The 21,633-nt window shown below is 41.9% G+C and overlaps 1 protein-coding gene across 1 annotated transcript; it reads right to left on the bottom strand.

The window, feature by feature from the left end:
- Window positions 1–4,423: 4,423 nt before the first annotated feature.
- LOC120845911 lies at window positions 4,424–20,412 on the bottom strand. The gene is made up of 5 exons (XM_040217474.1): window positions 20,308–20,412; window positions 15,712–15,727; window positions 7,713–7,854; window positions 5,602–5,983; window positions 4,424–4,854 (listed from the first exon to the last, which is right to left on the bottom strand). The coding sequence occupies exons 1-5, from the start codon at window positions 20,356–20,358 to the stop codon at window positions 4,576–4,578; spliced, it is 870 nt and encodes a 289-aa protein (XP_040073408.1). The 5' UTR covers window positions 20,359–20,412; the 3' UTR covers window positions 4,424–4,575.
- Between the last annotated feature and the right edge of the window lie 1,221 nt (window positions 20,413–21,633).

Raw genomic sequence — 21,633 nt, 5'->3', positions numbered from 1 at the left:
ATGAAGAGCATAAGATGTAGAAAACGGCACGCTGCGCCCGATTAAAGATAAGTTGCTGGCTATAACGGGGTACCCATCCCTTCACGACGTCAAGTCTACTGAGGTATCTCGGGATGATTGTGTTCTATAGAGATTTTTTTCTGCAATGCGCCGGGATAACGAAACATTTGAACCAATTTCTTTGCAAAAAAAGAAAGACAAAAAACAACAACAACAACAAAAAACGAAGTTTTGGTGGGGTCAACAGAAGCAAACCGCATTTGCGTGTCTTTCAAGGGCTCCGACTGATAGGCGTGTCTAAATCTGCCCGACTTGAATTGTCCGTTCACCTTGCAGACCGGCGCAAACGATTACGGACTAGGAGCAGTTCTTCTGCAGGAACATGACAGCGTTCTTCGTGCCGTACTGGTCTCCAGTCATACGCTAACCGGAGCGGAGTGAAACTAATCAACAACCAGAAAAGAGTGTCTGTCGACTATTTTCGCGCGTTAAAAGTTTGACATGTGCCTTGACTGCGTTTCGTTTTGCAATAAAATAGACCGCATGGCTCTCTCGTGGCTCAGAGGGCCTCAAAAACCAGCAGGACGACTCGTTCGATGGGCCCTTTCGGTCCAGCGCTACAAGTACACAATCGAGTACAAGCGCGGAGTGGCTAACCACGTTGCAGATACGTTGTCTCGTGCTCCACTTCTCAGTCATAAAATGCAAGTGGATCCCGACTTTGTGGCACTGGCCTATGCTGCGCTTATCACACCAAATTCGTGATGGGGAACCCTGGAGAGCAGAGAAGGGCTCCGGGCGGTCCAGCTGCCCAATGCACTTTGTCAAAACGGGATGCACCAGCTGTCACTAGAAAACGCTCCCGACGCCGGGAGTCCCAGATACTTGGACTCATACAAGTTGAGCAGCGACGGTATCCTGCAGCGCCACATACAAGAGGCAGATGATGGGTCCTGCGGCCCGCCATTCCGAACTGTAATACCTCGTAAACTGCGAAAGTCATTTATTATATATGCATGATCCCTCCTTGGCAGGCCAGAGCAGTGGGAGGAAACCTCACGAAAAGCTATCCCAAATTGCAACGTGGCCAGGCACGGGGCAGGATGTAATGAGGTACACATAAAAAGGGTATCGATAGTCCTCCCTAAGTGGAGGAACGGTCTTGTAACCTATGTTCCTTTAGAAAGGGAGAAACTTTCGCCCCTGAAGCAGGGGAGCAAATAGTTCCTCCGTCGCGTGCAGCTCATTATGGCGGCCCTGAATCGAGCAAATCGAGCTCAAGAAGGCTTAACGAGGACGCTACGTCTCTTGTAAGGGACGAGAGGAGCAGCAAATAAAAGCGTAACACGAGCTTTCCGCGAACTGTGTTTATTTCCGAAGCCAGATTCCCCTCGCAGGTACAGAAACTTGCGTTTCGAAGGCAGTTACACAGTCTTCTCGTCGTCAGCACTACGATGTTAAACGGAGACAACCGATACCCAGTTACTTCGCGCCCTTTACGTCTTACCTTTGCTGTTCCTCGAGTCAAAATTCCATCGTCGACCGCATATCACGGAGGAATGGAAAACCAATCCGCGAAACAAAAAGCCGCTCTCAAAAGAACAAACTCTAAGCAGCTCAACTCAAGCAGAGTAATTGCAAGTAGCTAGGCTAGGTGGCGCTAGGTACCGCCCAATTCATGTACTACAAAAATTATTTAATTTTCTTCCGCCACCATTGCACTTCGGGATCCTCTTATAAACGCATGTAGACACATTACGCATACTACAAGCATCAGGTGAACATACATTGAGCGCATACACATACATGGCACATAAAAACATGGATGCAACGGCACACTAACTCGACAACTACAGACGTGCTTTGCGTTTCCGTCTTTGATACTGGTTGTTTTGAACGCTCGGAATTTCTCGGTGACTGGCTAAGCAATAAAAAATATTCCCAGCATGTTGATTTTTTTCCAGCAATGTCGTACCTCTGAGAGTATTTTGAATGGCTCAGGAAATGAATCTCCAATTAAAAAGTAAACACTCGATCATGCCGTAATTATTTGAAAGCCAATAAATCAAGCCGCTCCAATGCGGTTCGAAGCCATGAGTTTGTTTCCCCGCACGGCGCGTCGTAGCCTGTGTTTCTATTGTAGTGTTTGTTTTTCTATTTGTGCTGTTCGCGCACGGCTGCTATTGCATTCTTAAATTGCTCTCTCTAGAGCGGATATTCACTCAGCTGGAAGTGATGCTTCACGGGCAGAGAAATCGCTTTTCGATCAACTTGAATGCAGTCAAAAGCCTTGACTTTCGTCCTTCGCAAATTAAAGTGAACGAATTACACAATGTTACAGGTTCGTGACCGTGGGCATCGAAAAGAAGGAAAGTTAGATATTCTCCTTTTCACACCAAGTCCGAGCACAGCCGTCGCTGCGATCTAATGTAGCCAATCAAGCAGTGCCACAAATGCATAGTCAAGGAAGCCCGTCTTGTTTTTAAAGTTTGCTGTCAGCGGCTAAACCAAAGACGCGCAGTAAATGCACCGTAGTCCTGCGTTCTTTTCTGCTCATGATTATTTAAAACGGAGATACCGTTCGCGGAGAGACGACGACCGCCGAGACGATGCACGTTTGGCGCTGGTTTTTTGGCCCCTCGGCTCGCATTGCAGGATACGCTAGGACATAAAAGGGGAAAATAAAGTATACGTTCTATTCGGGCCACTTCCGGCCGCCATGACAGGGAGCCGAGAACACTTCCGGTTCGGGTGTCGTTTGCATGCTTTTAAAGGGCAACACAACCTCTATGTTACGTGTGTTCAGCTATTGTTTTTTCGGAAAATATGCTTTGGACCACGGTGCTTTGGACTAATCATGTTAAATATCTCTGCGCTATACTGGGAAAAATCGTGGGAATTATTAATAAACACAGACATATTCTTCCAACAAATGTAAAGAAGCTTTATATATTTCGTTACTTTATTATCATATGTGTTACTGCAATCTTGACTGGGGAAATACATATTTCTCGAATTTAAACACATTACATTTACTGCAGAAAAAGGTGATTAGTATAATTGCAAATGTCCCCTACATACACCCAACACAGCCATTGTTTAAATCATACAAAATTCTGAATATGCGACAGGTATATGATTATCGATTAACTATGGCGTATAAATATGCGGCTTTTGGGTTCTCAGATATTGTTCTTAAACTTTCTGATTTAAAAAAGAAATCTGACTTTTATTCATGTAGACGTCACCAGCCTTGGCAGAATCCGAAGTGTAGTACCAATTAGGGTAACCAGAGAATGAGTTACACTTCGCCTGTTTTATTCAATAGCTACTTCGATAGAAATATTGATGTATTACATCTATCCAAAACACTATCCTTGAACTGTTCATTTAGCCTTGCACGTTGTCCATTATACGTAATACTCACACACTTTGTATATAGATTTTCCTGTGCCCTGTCGTAGCTGCTGAAGGGGGGACCGGTGCTTAGTCTCCGGCCTCCCTTTCACCACATGTATCTGTGGTGAAAAATAAACTCATATCGTATCGTATCGTATCGTATCTTTTAATACGTTTCCTCTTCCAATGGCTTCCTGAAGTGCCGTAATGCTTCGCAATTGACTGGGCAAGTTTGCTAGGGCAGATCTCCGCGAAATAAAAGATGTAGCGAGCCGCGGCTCTCGAGCGCGAACCGTCTCTGCCACGCGAGCTTCAATTTCACGCTCAACGATAGGTTCGCTTTATTTTGAAATCAAAGATGCACACATCCGACTCTTGTGGAAAACGAAGATACTTAATCGAATGAACCCCACTTGAGTCCTTATGCAAATGGAGATTGATTGAAACATAATTTAATAATCACCCGGACATAACTTTTTAATTTAACCCGAACGCAGGTTTTCATAACACTGAACAACTTGGTACTGCGTAAAATATTTAAAACATAAAATAGTTTTATCGTTTAAACTAGAAATTAACGTAAATCTCGTGAAATGCGAATTCTAATCTTTCTTATTGTACAAACATACTTTTTATGAAGTAGCGCCTGGCATCGCGCTTCTGGTGTTAGTTTTTGTTGAACTTTTAGGTCTACCGGAATCTGTTTTATAACTTTGTTGCTGAGTTACCACGCGAAACACGAGTTACAACACTTTGCCTTTTCATAAAAAAACACTTTTTAAATAAATAGGGCAAAATATGCATGCACCAATTTGAAACAGAAGACGTGAACACAAAATTAAACATTTCCTTCTTCCTTCTATAAATGGAGAATGCCACTTGTTTGAAAAACAACTTCAGAAGCCAAGATTGCGTAGAACCATGATTTTAATAATTCCCAAACTTACATTTTATGTTTTCTTTGTTGCAAGCTACATTTTGCGAGATAACTATTGCATCATGCACACACACACACATTTTTTTATTGGAAAAAAAGTAAAGAAAAAGAAAAATCGTAACACACGCCTAAACGGCATATCTTCGTCGCGATGTTGAGCACAGAAGCCAGCAGTATTGTCGTTGCGGACTTGGCAGCGTCGCTTTAATATGTCGAAAGCACCCGCCTGCTTCTAACGTTTACCCAACAATCCGAGACCTTCCAGAAATCGTCGTTATTTTGTCCTTTAAAGTGCCCGTCACATCTGTTGTGTAGATGTCAGATTCCGGCACGGTGATTTTTCTTAATATGCCATAAGCCTCAAATTGCACGTGCCTGTCGCCTACTACTGTCATTGCGGGGTTGACAAGGGCGAGGTAAGTCACTGGAATGACAAACACGCTGGTGTCTTTCAAGGGGGTCGCGAGCCCCATAGCAAAATATCCACTGATGGTCACTTTGCGGCGCCACACATAATCCTGAAAATAACAAGAGCAATCAATAAAGCTTGAATAATCAGTTGGTTGCGTCATTAAAAAATACGTCTGTATCTCGAACAGAACCCGGCCATTTTCAACCGGCGTTCGGTGTTACAGTAATGCGCAAGGAGGTTTTTCCCGTAAAATTGAGGTACATCAAATATGAGCTTCTTGATTTTATAAAAATACTTGGTGTACTGGAGGTCTTCCAGTCTTAGTCAAAATATGCAATGGCATAGCAACACACGCAGTGATAATATCGTTACATTTTTTTCAAGACATAGCAAACAAGAGCTTACCTATTCCGAAATATTACTTTTTCAATTAAAACTGCTTCAAACGCTTGCCTCACAACATTCATATTGATCACGCGTTACCTCTCTTACAAACAACTGGAAAACAATTTTTATTGTGAAATATTACCCAGAGCAGCTAAATCGCGTTTCGCACAGATAGCGTCAACAACAATTATTCGCTTTGATTAAAACATATTAGACTTCTATACAGGAAAGTATCAAAAAGGGAAGACTGATAATAAGGGGCTGAACAAAGTATCAGACAAACATATAAGAGGGGTAAAACAAAGCGGCTATGATGAAACAAAACAACAACCTACAAAACAACTCAGAATGTTTAGTGCAACCAATTGATATCGTCAACATTTATGATGCGGAACGTGCATTTCTACTTTCCCCGAAAATAGAAAGTTGGCAGTGGCACCATGGATAGAAATCGCAAATCACGTACTTTTTGGGTGGTGGTGGCGTACCACTCCACTTGAACGGTCCTGTTAGGAGGAACGGTGACACCCGTGGAGACCGAAAACGTCTTGAGCGTCGTTTTAGAGTCTGTCTTGGCAGTTTCTCTTTCGGTCTTAATTCCAACGCTGCCACTCACTCCTAGTGTTTCTTCGAATGTCAGACCTCCCGACAACACAAGGCCGAGGCTGAATCCTAGTTTAACCGTGTAAGATGATTTTTCTTTGCGACTGGTAGAATGCGTGACGGTATACGTTTGACTTGCATTCGCTTCATTGTCATAGAGGTTTGCGTAGAGAAGAGTGCTGATATTCTCCTTTGCTTCTGGCTCACCAATTGTTATCGGGCCGCTTTGGACACTTACCTGAAATCTTTGAAACAAAAGACATATTTAAAATAATTCAATTACAGTCATTGACAAGGTAAAAACGGCCCCATGTAGCACGTCAGAGAAACGCAGAACTTGGCACAAGCGTGGCAATCTTAGGAGCCTATAGTTTCGGCCTTGTATGGTTTTAGTTGAAGGCGTTAGTTAACGCCTGACCAATTTCCTTTGAAGTTTCTATGGCTTTTTTCTCGCTCGCCATATAATTGCTGCCCAAGTACCAGACCTGAGCCAAACGATGTGCACATATGAACCGAAGTCAAAATTCTAGCATTTATTTGAATATTTAAGCCCAAAGTTGCCAGATAAAGACCGAATAACAAGAAGTGAATCCTATATGCCTGCCAATTGTTTGGCGATTTAGAGCCAAAGATGTCAGATGACAGCCAAATTACCGACAGTAAAGCCCAACTTGTGCACTTGTTTGGAGATTTAGGGCCAAGAAATCCAGACTCTAGCCAGAGAAGGTGAAGTTTGGCTCTTCTTATACTACTTTGCGCTTGTAAAGCCCAAGTTGTCCAGACAAAAACATAATTTTGGCCTAAGGAACTGTGTTAGCTAGAGTAGGAGAGAGAGCTTCAGTTGTCCCGCCTCCAGAGCGAGCTTCCTACCCTCGACTATGCTTCGGATTTTCGTGCACCTCGAGCACGCGCACGCAGTCAAAGCACGGTGAAAGGCGTGAGGCGCTTACTGGAGGCCGCGCGCATTCGGAAGACGCGCCCTGCTATTTTCACTTTGTCGGTGACCATATACATTTTTAAACTAACGCAGCAATTAATAAACCGTCGATCAGTAATCGCGCGATTAGCTGGCCAAGAGGGAAGCGCGCACGGCAATATCACACTCTCTGGCAATACGCGGGGGGGGGGGGGGGGGTCGTTTTATCGGTATATGTTAAATTTTTAAGTCTATAACAGTCAAACGTTCTCTGAGTTACACATCTGTCTCTTCCTGCTGAGTTTCTCCATTCCAGTGGGCTTTGTTTTCCGGTAAAATGTTATCTCGCCTCATATTAGGGAGCTTTAACATATTTGTTTTTGTTGTTGGTTTCAGTGGAAAACAAAAATCAGGTGCTTCTATGTTGTGGCCGAGTCACTCGATGTGAATATCATATAGGAAAAACACGACTGCTGTTTCGCTATGTTCATAACACCGTGTTGCAAAACCGGAATAAAAAAAAATGAAAAAGGTTCGAGGACACCTAAGCATGAATTTGTTATGAGCTGTGAATGCGAAAGCATGAATGTCATTCTTCCGCTCCCTTAGTTCGTCTGCGGCGTAATGGCGTAGACGGCCACGTTTTGGAAGAGCTCGGCCGTGCGACCTCTACGGAGTCTGCCCGGGCGGGCTCTGGCTCCGCCGCCACCGCTCCCTCCCTTTACCGGCGGCCGCGCCGCTGCGAGCGCTGCGCCGCAATAGAAAGGGCTTCTCTGGTGGATTCTTTTTTAAGCTTACGCCGCACGAGAGCCAATGGGAGCCTCGTTCCTTGATGACGCGCGCCTGCCAATGGGAGCATTATCCGTCAGAAATCGACTTCAATCGGGAAAATGGATTTTAGGTGCCGTTTGGCCAACGTTAGGCGTGGTTTCAAAGCTGATGACGTCGGTTCGCTCCATAGAACAGTTAATGCTTTCGCATTAAAAATACATTATGTAGAATAAAAATTTCGTAATATACTTCCAATTGCGCGAAAGTTAAGCCTGAGTTTCAGTTACTTTGAAGTTGCGAAGAGATTTTTCATTTCCCTGCCCTTCGACCACAAATCAGTCCACTTCACTGGAGTTTTGTAGACTTTTTCAAAAACGCCAACAAACTTCTTCAACGCATCCTCGAGATTGAAGACTTTCGGGGTGGTCTCTGCAGAGAGAAGCAAAGCGAGCAAACAGGTCGAGGTGGTCAGGTTTAAATTGCTCACAAATGTGTCTTAATATAAAAATTCCATTATCAACTAAAGAACAAAAAATGAAACTCAATATTCACACCAGAAAATAATGTTGGTCAGGATGGTGAACGCTCCTGCTAAAGACAACGCGAACAGAAACGAGGACGAAGGGATACAAAGGGCAGGAGCAAGCGACTCGGCTCTGCATTTGAAACAGACCCACCATCAAGAAGGCTAGTTGACGCATAATATACCGGGTTATATTTTTTATTCGAAACAGATTTTTTTTAAAAAGCGTCTTTACTGCTACCTGAATGCCGCTTCGCTATAGGTTTCTTGAGCTTGGCGGATACTCGAGGGGCGAACAACCGTCACAGGTTGGTGAGTAACTAACTAAGCTCGTTAATTTACTTTTTAATTGGTGCAAATAAACTTATGGTTCCAATTAGAAACTTACTGAGGGTTATTGAAAACCACTGAATCAACTCTTTTTAGAACGACTTGAAGCTTGTGGGAAAGTCGGAGGCGCGCCAAAATTACCACTCGCACAGCAGGCGCAAAGCAAGCAGTGGCGGAACGCGATAACGAACTAATCATCTGCGTTCTGCCACTGCTAGCTTTGCGCCTGCTTCACGAGTGGTAACTTTGGCTCGCCCCCCGACTTTCCCACGAGCTTCAAGTCGTTCTAAAAAGAGTTGATTCAGTGGTTTTTGATGAGTTCAGTAAGTTTCTAATCGAAACCATAACTATATTTGCACTAATTAAAAGATAATTAACGAATTTTAGTTAATTACTCTCCAGACAGTGACGGTTGTTTGCCCCTCGAACGTCCGCCGAGCTTAGAAAACATATAGTGAAGACGGCAATAAGGTAGCAGTAAATACGCCTCTTTTTTTTTTTTAAGAAAAAAGACTGGAATAACAAATATCACCTGGTATAAAAATAGGAGTCCCTTTGTGTAAGCCAACCTTCAATACTTCTGCTAAAAAACGAGTTGGCACTTTTTTTTTTTTGCATTTTGATTTCGTTTTGTTATTTTTTTCCGGTACTTATTTTGTTAGCGTGGTCTCGAGTTCGGAAATAATGTCATTATACCATGTACTATTCGGCGACAGCTTAAAAAACGCACGGCGTGACTGCTTGCCCCTTGATTCGCTCTTCCGCGTTCTTATCAGCTAGCGTCGCAAATCTTATTGGTTGGAAAGCGACGTTAACGTGTTCTGCACTCGCCAAGTCATGCGTTGGTTGACAAGGACCTCAGGAATGTGCACGCTCATCCGAAATAGTAGTGCCGTGTTTGTATCTCTTTCTTTTTTTCAGAATAAACTTTGAGTTGCCAGCGGACAATTCGTTCTGTCTCTTTTTCTTTTTTACTTTTTTATTCGCACCTGGCGTATGAACATTTCTAAATACTGCACTGCATTTCGCCGTAGGTGAAAGTGCAGCCGATACTACGAGACCGAGTCCAATCAAGAAGGACCTAAAACTCAATGTCACGGTGTTTGTCTTTCTTGTCGGTACATGTTAATCCCCGCTAAACTAATAAAGCGCCGTGAATGTGCCTTGACCATGTGCTTTTTCTTACTCTTCTGTGAAGGGTAAGGATGTGTAGGGATTTGGCGGCCAAGTGTACAGCCTACTAAGCTGGCTTGTTCCTTCGTTATAGAGTCAACTCATCTTTATCTGCCTTGTGCCGTCGCCCTTTCCACCACCCGTCAAGCTCGGGTCGTGGCTGGCTCCGGGTGGTCGACTTTAGAATCACACAAGAAGTGACATCTGATGGACAAGACGTCTCAGTGCTCAAAAGGACTGTCGTCCATCACAGACGAGGGATTAGCGGCCAGGTGTACACCATACTATGTTGGCTTGTTCCTTTGAGGGAACAGAACTTAAATCTTCCTTTTGTTTCAAAATATTCTTCAAGTTTTTGTGTCCGCAAATCCCTCTAAATCCGTGTGAATATCTGTGATTCCTTTGTACTGTCGTGGGGGTTGATTAGGGCACGTACAGAGTTGGTATTGGATGTTTTGTTGCGCGAAAAAGTAATCGTCCCTTTTAGTTCGCAGCGCCATGTTTTGAACGTCAAATCAGTGTGTCCCAGCGCGAAAATCCTGCTTCTGTCATTATGCATTGCGCAACTGTTGCTTTGCGCGGGAGATGTTAAGGCTAATCCGGGATCTGACAAGATGGATCTGGTCCGAGAGTCCTTTCAGGGTGGCATTTCTTCGAAGGAAAAGGACCAGAGAGAAACTACAGCTACACTAGCGGGCATTAACGCAGGAATTAAAGACATATCACGGCATGTGTCGTATCTTGAAGAATCTCTTCGCGAGGTTACTCACTTAAAAGAGGAAGTGAAATCTCTGAATCTGACGGTTTCTAACCTCAAAACAGAGATCAAAGGCAACACCACCAGGCAACACAGAATGGAACATGTAATTGGATTCGTTCACGACTTGAACAATCGTCTTCGTAGAAATAACCTAATAACGAAAGGCCTACCTGAACAAGAACACTAAACCTGGAACGACACAGAGAAAAACGTTCACGTGTTCTTCTCAACCCATCTAAACTTCACCTCCGGTGAAATCGAGCGCGCGCACCGGATTGGGCGGCCTAGGGCTGCGACAAATAGGCCGAGAGTTATAAAATTTCTGATTTACAAATGCAAGTGCAAGGTCTTAAGCAATGCTCCCAGGTTGAAAAACCTGATTTCCCCTAAAGTCTGGATTGAAGAGGATTTTCCGCCCAGTGTGCAGCTTGCCCGCAAAAAACTTCGTGACTATGCAAAGAAAACCGAGGTACAAATAGATTCCGACTATCATACGATGAGCTTACATTGAACGATGTTGTTTACTCCTATGATGCAAACAGTGATAAGGTTATCTAAGTTTCCCGAGGCAGTAGGATAGACCACCGCCCATCACCTCAAAATAAATATAAAACAAACTCTTGCCCCACTACGCAGATTGGCCCGCTCTCTTTCCTGGTAGCCAACTTCCGCAGTCTATTGCCAAAGCAAGATGACTTGATGGCTTGTATTGACTCTTGTTTTGTTGATGTTGTTTTGGGAACGGAAACCTGGCTTGCTTCGAATATGGCGAAATCAGAGCTGTCTCTTGCTAACTCGTTTACTATTTATTGCAAAGATCGAACTGGTACCAGGGGGGGCGGAGTTATGGCAGCTGTCAGAAACACCATTCCATCCTCTTTGCTTTCCTTTCATAGCTCTCTCGAAATTTTATGGATTACCGTTAAACTATCTTTTCAGACGGGGTGTGTTACAGGCCCCCTAGCTCCTCCAGCCGACTTTATTGAAAATATGAATACAGTTATGAACGAAGTTCATTCTAAATTCCCTCACGGCCCTCTCATATTAGCTGGCGATTTTAACTACCCCGGTATTGATTGGGCTGCATGTGCAGTGTCCGATGAATGAACCCCCCCCCCCCCCCCAAAATGAGTGCCGGAAATTGTTGGAAATGGCCGACTAATTTAATATGCAGCAAATGATTACCACGCCTACTCTTGAAGATGCAGTTGTAGATTTAATTTTCACCACCCATCCCGAGCATGCATCTGTACGCGTCATCGACAAAATTAGTTATCATTGTATTATCCACTGCGCTTTTGCCCTGACTGTAAACAAACGGGACCACATTAACAAAGAAATCTTTGATTACAAGAGAGTTGACACGGAAACTTTGTATTCTGTATTAAGTGAATTTTCTCGTACATTCCTGAGTGGGTTTGATGAACGGTCTCAAAAACGACAATTGGATCCTTTTGGGATAAGTAACTGGAGGCTCAGGCTGTATATGTGCACCCACTATAAAAATCGCCCCTAGCCTGCACAATACGTGGTTTACGACAAGAATTAAACGCTACCTACAAAAAAAGAAAAAAAAGAAACGTCTGTAGATTTTTGCCGTGCTTTCACACAGTCAGCACAATTGGACCATTTATCATGCTCAATAAGTATTCTACAAAAACATAATAAAAATTTCAAGCAACGTTTTTTCGATGACGCTGTCTCAAACATGCTTCGATCTGGCGCCAAAAAGCTTTTGAACGTAATAAATCCAAAGCCAACTCCAGTATTACCTTGTATTATTTGTGACGACCGGATCAGTACAAACTTCACATCAATTAGCTGTTGGTTTTAATACTTTTTTAGCAGTGTTTTTACAGAGAAACGTGTTTCCACATCCTACTTTTATTTCCTCACTTACCGAAAATATAGTGAACGATATTGTCCTTTTTAGTTACGGAGTTGAGTGTGCCATTGTTCGCTTGCGAACTAACTCTAGCCCAGGTCCCGACGGAATATCTACTAAGCTTTTAAAATTAACCAAACACACATCTGGAGTTCTACTGCGCAGGATGTTCCAACGATCCCTCTCCAGTGGTCAACTACCTGATGACTGGAAACTCGCTCATGTCATTCCAATTTTCAAAGCCGGATATAAAAAATAAATTCAATAACTACAGACCCATATCGCTAGCTTCCGTTTCATGTAAAATCTTAGAACATATACTTTCATCAGAGATTATGACCTACTTATCTTCAAACAGCCTTATTTTTTCAAATCATCAGTGGTTTCAACGTCGTCATTCCTGTGAAACACAACTATTTGAATTGATTACTGACCTTCACATCGCTGTTCACTCCTCTTGTAATACCGATGCTATTTTTATTGATTTTGCTAAAGCTTTTGATCGGGTTCCCCATAACAGACTAATATACAATTCAGAAACTATGAATATAAACGCTTTCGTTATTCAATGGATAACTGCTTTTTTTAAAAAAACAGCTTTCAATCTGCTTTAATTAACAAGTATGTCTCCTCCCCTTTCCGGTGAAGTCTAGCGTCCCTCAGGCCTCTGTCCTCGGTCCGGTATTGTTTCTTTTATATATATATATGACCTTCACCCTAACATTCAATCTACCATACGTCTCTTCGCGGACGATTGGGTCATTTATCGGGTCATTTCTAACCCCTTGGATTTTCGCATACTCCAACGGGACCTAGACATTGTCCAGCAATGATGTACCACATGGTTAATGCAAATAAACACTAACAAAACTAAAGCTGTCACTTTTACAACGAAATTACAAACCACTCATCACGCGTACATGATTGGAGAGGACCGCATTGAAAACGTTACGTCGATTAAATACCTCGACGTCCACCCAACAGTTAACTTATCATGGAACCTTCATATTGAACATGTAATCCGCAACGCTTCCAGAACTCTTGGTTTTCTTAAACGCTCTTTATTTCAAGCCAACAAAGAAACTAAACTCCTCGCCTATACTGGCCTCGTCAGGTCACAGTTGGAATATGCATCCCTCATATGGCACCCTCATCAGCTTTACTTAACCAACCATATTGAGGCACTTCAAAATAAAGCTGCAAGATTTATAACGCGCGACTTCTCCCGTACTTCCAGTGTGTCTAACACAAAACGTAACCTCAACCTAACCCAACTGCAGTACAGAAGATGTATTGCTCGCATGTCATTTTTCCACAAGCTCTATCATAGATCATCTCCGTATAGGACCTCATTCATTCAGCCTGCTCATCGTGTTTCGTCTCGCGTTGATCACACTTTAAAGTATCGCCCATCTTTGCCCGCCCTAACTTGTTCGAGAATTCCCCTCTGGTTCTTGCCATCTCCGAATAGAACAGCCTGTCCAGAGAAATCGCGTTAATCACTTCACCCGATACGTTCATTAGTTCTATAAGTAATATGGACCAACTTATATAGTGTTGGTTTGTGTCATGTTTTCATCTAGTGTTCTTGTTATTGATTTTCACTTACCCAATTGTATTAAAATTTGTACTATCGCTACCCCCCCCCCCCCCTACGTAATGCCCGTTTGGGCCTTTAGGGTAAATAAATAAATAAATCTGTGTCACCTGTGCTTTGACTTTGCTCTGACATACGCTGAAAAAAAAGAGTACCATATAAGCAAGCTCGTTTAACATTACGTTATGTATTAATCGGGGCTGAGTAGCGTAATGTCACATCCACCTGAATCTTAATATGTTTACAAGAATTCATGATTTATCTAAATAAAAAAAAAATATTAGAAAGGTTTAGGCTCAAATACAGGCTGTGAAAGTGGTTGGAGAGCAAAGCTGTGGTATCCCCTGCAACGATTGCCCACTGCACTGCAGACCCTTTTTATGGCAAACGCCACTAAATGGTGCTACAGTCTGACGTCCCAGAGAACTACCAGTTCAGAAGAAGACAGGGCAGAGGCCACCTTAACACCGCTGCTTGAAATGTAGATGAAACGTTTAACCACCCATTCTCCAGGTGAACGCCAAAAGAACGAAGGAGTGCGAGATCTGTTCAAATGTTTCGAGTATTCTTGTAAAACAACTCGCGTCCTCCAAGATGTAATATTGTATAGTCGAAAGCCCTCGTTAAATCTCGAACTTTGTTGTCCGTGTATTATCTATGCTTTCTAGCACTGGTGACATAAGGAAGCTCAATAGGCTTGCAAAGACGGCGCGACCGGAAGTCGCTTGGGACGCAAGCGGCAGTTCATGTTTTTAAACGGTAAAAGGGTCTATACCAAATGATTGAAGAAAGAAAAGAAAATGCACTGCACCAAAACATTTTTTTTTTATATCTGAAAGACTTGGTACGCTGCCGTTACCGCGGCAGCTTATGCAACCGCAATTTTTACCGAGAAGCGTATGTGGGGACCACTACGTGTTTGTCATCGTTCGCGTGCGCCTTCATGATCTATCATGTGCATTTCACACTTCATTTGTGGTTTTCTTATTGAAAAAAAGTGTCAATAATAGATGATAAGGAGCGCTCGAACAATGATAAAACGCGGGCGATGGGTTTCTGCCAACCATACCGTCAACAGACAAAAAAAAAAAACGAAAAAAAAGAAAAGAAAAAAAAAACGATTAACGTGTTATATACAGCTTCGCTGTAAGAATCTTGTTTGGTATTTTAAAATTGCCAAGAAACTTTGAAGCTCTTTTCCGACAGCAGCAAGGTGATGCGAACTTCCATCGTCTTTGGGTATACGCGTTCACTCTAACCCCCCCCCCCCCCCCCCAAAAAAAAAGAAAAAAAAAAAATATGACCCTTTTTAGGATGTGATGAAGCTAGTAGTCAAGCTATATGTTACTGACACCTTAAGAAACAAAGGGCGTAGCGGGTTCTTAGAGTATTGTAATTGCTCAGCAGCCGATGAGGTTGCGGCATTAGAATATAAGAAGAATGGAGGAAGAATTACGTATCAAAACGCGTAAACATAAGAGGTCACGCCCAGCGTTGTTTAGGCTGTCAGTGACTAACGTGTTAAATTTTCCGCATAATAAAGTTTGCGCGAGATTTTCATTATTTTTCTTGACTGAAATAGTCGAAGGTGCGTCGTTACGTATATTGCTTCCACTCTTTACACGCATAAAAAATCGCAGTTTCATTGCGGTTGAACATTATCTGGGCGGAATCATCGCCTCATCAACTGTCACGAATAACAGATGATGAGGCGACGAATGAACAGAAAATAAAAGTTTAATTTGGCAAACTTGTTCCGAAATCAAAAATACAAAGATGTAGCGTCACAGGCGTCGAAGGTCGCCGGAGTAGCACGATCGAGCGCAAGGTTTGCGAGCTTACGAGAACGTCAAGTTGAAAAAATAAATAAAAGAGGAGTCCTTTCCTTGGAATCGAACCTTGCACCTGCGCGCGATAGCCAAGCATGGTAAAAATTCGGCAGCGCACGCGCTCACTCTGCGACGCGCGTGGCAATATGTAAATAGATTATAATAATAATATTGAAAAAAAAAACTCACCTTCACCTTTCCAAGCCTGAAATTGATAAAAAAGATAGTGTAGTGGCAACTGAATAATATATATTATATTTTACACACATGGCAGAAGTTTAACGTTTCTGCGAGTAATAATGCGCCCATATAAGTGATATATCCAGAATATAAGCTTTCTTTGTGATAATAAACTTAACAAAAATATGTGGAATGCTTTATTTTTTTAAACAAATGTTGCCTACCGTAACACATGTGCAATGTATTTGCCAAGTTGATGTTAAAGTATTCGTCATATTGTCATATTCGATTTGTCATATTCGATTTGATCAATGTTTTTTTAAACTATTTTGTGAAATAATGGTTTTGAAAGACCAGGAATGTGCGTTGTGAAATGAATGTTGCAAGGCGTCGGTTCTCCATGTTTGTTTTGTTTACTTCCTCCACCAAACAGAGCCTTTTTCAAAAGGCCACCAGGCAACATTGACTGTCGCCATTACTTGGGCACGAAACATGGAACTGAATCCGAGTCTTCGCCAAACACTGACCCAGCACTCGTTCTCGATACGGCCAGAGCTGAGTCAACGCCAAACGACAATGGAACCATCATGTTGAATACGTGCTCAGCATACGTGCCTAAATAATGGCTGTCTCGAAGAATTGGGTCATTCTCCCGAGCAAACTTTTGGTCCGAGAAAAGGATTATGTTCCGACATCATTTTAGATTTGAATATTTTGTTGATTATTAGGTGAACCATTTGTAATCTTGATAAAAATATGGCTGTGCTCCCAGATGTTTAATTTCTTTTATTAATAAACAGTATATTGCAGAATGTACCCCACTAAAATGAATAACGGCATTCTACAATATTATTTTTTTCTCTCGCGCTTATGACAAGATAAATATTGAAAATTTTGGAGTGATCTAGATCTGCAATATCATGCTATGAATATATACAGTCAGTTTTGTTTTGAGGCAAAAAAGTATTTTGGTGAGATCTGATATTTTGTAAACAAATGAAAAAAGTGGCAAATGTGTCTGAAAACCAAGAAATGTAATCACTAAGAATATTAAGTTTTTTTTATTAGCACATACACTTTATGTTACACAGTTAGATATATTTGCATAAACTAAAAAAAGTAGTATAGCGCCGGAGCAGATATACAATCACTATTTTTTTAAATCTCTATAAAACCCTGCGACAATTTGTTTTATTGACGTGGGCGGCGGGGAGAACCTGAATAATTGCACTTGGGGATCATCAAAGCTAATATTGTTGTTAAACATTTTTTTCTTCTGGGTCGTTTATTTCATATTTATAACCGTTTGACTGAGCGTGCTGACGCACAACGTAAGAACAGCTTTAACAAATCTGATTTTGATTGCCAGGGTCGCTCCTCCAAACTGTAGAGCTACAAGCCTATAAAAGTCAGCCAAGTATAAAACTGACGAACAAGGCAAACCCCGTTAACAAAGAAGACGGACACAGCAGATGGGCCCTATCTATGGTCAAAACGGAAAATAATATATTAAATATTCAATAAAGCAAGCAAACAGAAGTAAGGCGTGAAAAACAGTAAATAAATAAACTGACAGGAGAGAGGCCAAAAATTAACTGGTGAACGCAGACTAATAATGAACACCAAAACGTAAACCTTGTGAAGAAATCAGACGGATGAAAGGATTTATCAAAAACCAGACGGATGTACACCTTCAACCCGAGAAGACGGTCAAACCAAGCGTAAGGCTGTCTGCGTCAGAACGCCGGTTGATGCCTTTTTTTAGAGCGTCGGTCTCTTCTGCTTCACAGCGCCGGTTGATGTCTTCTGCTTTCAAGCGTCGGTTGTATACCGTCTGCCTAACACTCGGAAATAGGGGGAGGGGGGGGGGGGGGGGGCAGGGTGTAGTATTTACACCTCTTGTCCCATATAACGCACAAAAACTACCTTTTGACGTTCAGTCCCCTGACGTAGAAGAGACGATACCAATTTTTTGGAGCGGCTTGAGAGATGTGTGATATAACTTACCAACAGCTAATCCATGTATCAAAGACGGCAAAAAAAAAAACCCGGGCTTTTGCAGCAGGGTCAACAAAAGTGTTTGCAGCAGTGTTTTTCTGTAGTCTTTAATGGGTACATTAGCTATTTTAATAAGTTCAATCACTCCACTATGAAGCCGCTCGTGAAAGTTAGAATGGTCGGATCGACGTCAGTGGACTGAACGTCGAATAGTAGTTTTTGGGGTGCGATATATGGTACCAAGGTGTGAAAATAGTACACCCCCTTTTTTTGAAAGTGCAAAGCGTCAGTTGATACCGTCTGCTTCAGAGCGTTACTTAATACTGTTCGCTTCAGAGTGCCGGTTGATGCACTTTGCTTTAACGAGTCGTTTGATACTGTCTGCTTCAGAGCGCCGGTAGCAAGTGCGGATAAATTTTCAAGCACGGAAGCATGATTGTGTGCGTTGTTTGCGTGGTATAGCTTAGCATAAAGCGCACTTGTTTGTATTTATACGCAACAATTTAGAACCATTTACTATAGTTGAGAGGTTTCAATTTACCACAATACTCCTGCCTTTATTTAAAGGCTTGTAAAATACCCTATTAATTTCTTTAGCTTCTCGATCGTCTCTGTTTTGTTTTGAATCCAAATAAAAAATATTTTGGAGAAAAATACAAACAAATTTGTAGCGGCATCTGTTTCTAGAAATAAAGCCGAGCGCAGTATTCCCGAGTGTTTACACCATCCTTTAATTATATGCGTATCTCTGTATTACATAGTGCACTTAAAAGACAGTTAGCACTTACCGTTCTCATATGACTTTGCTTATTGATTCCGAGCGCGCACGGAACTACGTCGTTTAAGACTAGCAGTGGCGGCGCGCGCCATCGGCAGGTGCCACTGATCAATCCTTAACCCGACTGACGCGCCTCGTGGCTGACCCGTCACACGACTGACCCGTGAAGCGACTGACTCGTGACTCGACGGACTCGTGACACTACTGACATTTCGCGCAAAATTGAAAAAAATGTTTAACTGAACTCTCCGCTGCAATTGAATAGTTTTAAAACTGTTGGAAGGCATATTTATTTGGTCAATCCTCCTTGTTTCATATCAATAAATTAAAGGAAGTGGGACATTAGTTATGTGTGACACCACTGAAACTTAAAAAAAAGCGTATGAAATTGTTCCTACTTAGTCTTTGACCTATAAGATCGAAACTTTTTGGCCGAAGCGATCATCGGTTTTGGTAAGGCTGCCATGAAAGGGGGTTCAATAGTGGGCTTGGTTACGTACTGAATACCGTGGACAAAGCAGCTTATATTATTCATATCTTCGTTACACCATTGATATTTTAATAGGTTGCAGCCGTTTTTTGTTACTAATTATGAGAACATAAATACCTTGGCAACACTGAACAAAGTGCTCATTTCATAAACGATGACTCACAATTTCTACGTCTTTTTTTAAAATCAGGTTGCTAAGAAATCAGTTTGCTAGAACTAAATTAGAAGGCTTTGAAACTTGTGTGATAGTTAACAGATTCAGCCTAATTTCCGTCATTACCCACAGGAGAGATTCCAAAATCAATGTGCTCCAAATATGTGCCAACTAGAAATAATCGAAAATATTTGTTCTTATGAACCTAGAGCGTCATGTTGTCCCAACAGTGAATAAAAAATGATCACAGCGAACAATTATTAAAGCCAAAGATCAGTTGCACCAATGTTTGACTTTTCGGAAGAATGACCCAATTAGCGAAGCAGCTACGCGAATACGCTACACTTTTGAAAAGTGTCCGTTGTCCGTGACCAGAAACGGCCTTTTCCTGCGCACTGCATGATGGACGTATTGTCGCCCTATATTAAACATTAAAACGCGATACCTTAACATTCCTTCGCATGGTCTTCTTTATTGTATTCATGGTCTAATATTTGTCTCATTCTAGAATCTTATGAAAGATTCAGTGGAAGCGGGTCGTTCTATTTTATTCACTTAGGCAAGATTATTGAAACCTATGGTTGTGCGAATATTTAAGTTTAAAATCAAATCAAGTAGCGGTGCGAAAAGAATGCAATTTTATTTAAATAAGGGAAGAACGTAAAAAACGAGGACAGAGACGACATATTTTATGTTCTTCCCTTCTTTATATTTTACCCCTACCAGCACGATCTTCATTCCAAGAATGCAATTTTATTTTAAAATGTCTGCCACTGAAGTTGTGGATTACCAAATACTTTTATTTTTTCCCCAATGAAGATATGCACTCAAATGCTCGCAATAACTAAAGTATAGCAACGCTCTAACATCTTAAGCATTAAAAAAACAATAAAACGCTACTCCCCTTCGCACTCCATATCTTCCGGGCGCTACTGACCGAGTACCGAATACACTTTTTCTAGCACGTTTCGCGCACGAAGGTTTTACAATGAACTACTTAGGCGCCTTTAAGGCCGCTTTCACACTGGCGACTGAGCCGCATTCGCTAAGCGGCTGCGAACCCGGTTGCTTAAAGAAGCTGTACAAATTTACGTGCATTTGATGATGACGACCAGCGAATCCGCTTCGCGGTTGCGATTCGAACACCATTATGAATGCAGCATAAAAGTTGTTGATTCGACTTACGAAAGCTGCAGTAAAGAGAATGAAGCCATACAGCAGCATTTGGACAATCATTGTACTGCGTCCGGTCAAAGCTTGACACCCACGGCAGAAACCCCGGAGCGGCAATGAAACTCAACCGGTGCACCCACAATACATTTATAGAGACTGGAGACATTGTCTACAATTCAGATTTTACATTGTAAGGCTTAATATCATCCTTGGACCCACCCTCGTAGCCTTGCGTAACACCAAATGCGTCGTACAGAGTTTCATATTTCAGTTCAGCTCACTTAAAATCTGCCCCTGCTCAATAAATCATGAGCCGAAAGATATTAGTATATTTTTTTTTAATTCGCGCTCTCAAGATTACAAAAAAAAATATTTTAATGTAGAGGAAAAAACCACTGACGTAGACAACCGAAGCGGATATTTACACTTTTAACATTTATTTTTCGAAATATTCTTTTCGACAGTCCTTCCAGAGTAATTCTGCTCTGTTATACGAAACGAATACTTCCACCTAGAGCCCTCGCCTGGTCCAGAAAATAACAACGACATAGATGCATTTCGGCATCGCACTATTAATGAGGAAACGCTAAGAACTTTCGGCTGCTTTATGGAAATAGAAACGTGGTATAACGTTTACGCTGAGTGCAACCCTAGATATACCTATAAAATATTCCCGATGAAAGTCCGACAGTACAATAATGCAGCTTTTCCTCTTCAGGAACGTAGAGTGAAATGTAAAAAGAAAAATGAGATAGCCTTGGATGACTAGAGACCTGTATGGAAGAATAAGGCAGAAAAATGCCAAGTATCATGCCTTTATTCGGCGTCGTGATCGGCGGCTGCTTATGGATTTCAAGAAATGCAGAAACAAACTGAATGCCGACCTAAAGAAAGCGAAATGCGAATACTATGAAAAAGAACTTCTAGGTATACACAATTACCATAGAAAAGTGTGGGACACGGTAAACAAACTCACGAACAGAGAGCAGGCCCGATGTAATCTGAAAGAAATACCAATAGATGATAAGCGTGAGACTGGGAAAAAACTTGGCGATAAAATGAATATGTATTTTATTAGCACGAGTGCGTACACTGGGAGGGCTTCCAAGGTGACTGTATTGACGCAGGAAACCAAATTGGGTCGATTATACTTACTCCAACGCAGACATGTACAAATCACTCAAAAAAGGTAGTTAAGTTAAGTTACTGAGTATCGACGCCAAAAGTAATTGGAGTAGAGTAGAAATTACGCATTTGTAATAGTAATTGACTAAACTACTAACTACTGGAAAAAGTTGCGAGTTACTTTGAAGTTACTTTCGAAGTTACTTTTTTACT

The sequence above is a fragment of the Ixodes scapularis genome, unplaced genomic scaffold (genome assembly GCF_016920785.2).
Source record: "Ixodes scapularis isolate PalLabHiFi unplaced genomic scaffold, ASM1692078v2 PGA_scaffold13__105_contigs__length_92229423, whole genome shotgun sequence".
NCBI classification, from domain to species: Eukaryota; Metazoa; Arthropoda; class Arachnida; order Ixodida; family Ixodidae; genus Ixodes; species Ixodes scapularis.
This window is presented reverse-complemented; position numbering and strand designations above follow the sequence as displayed.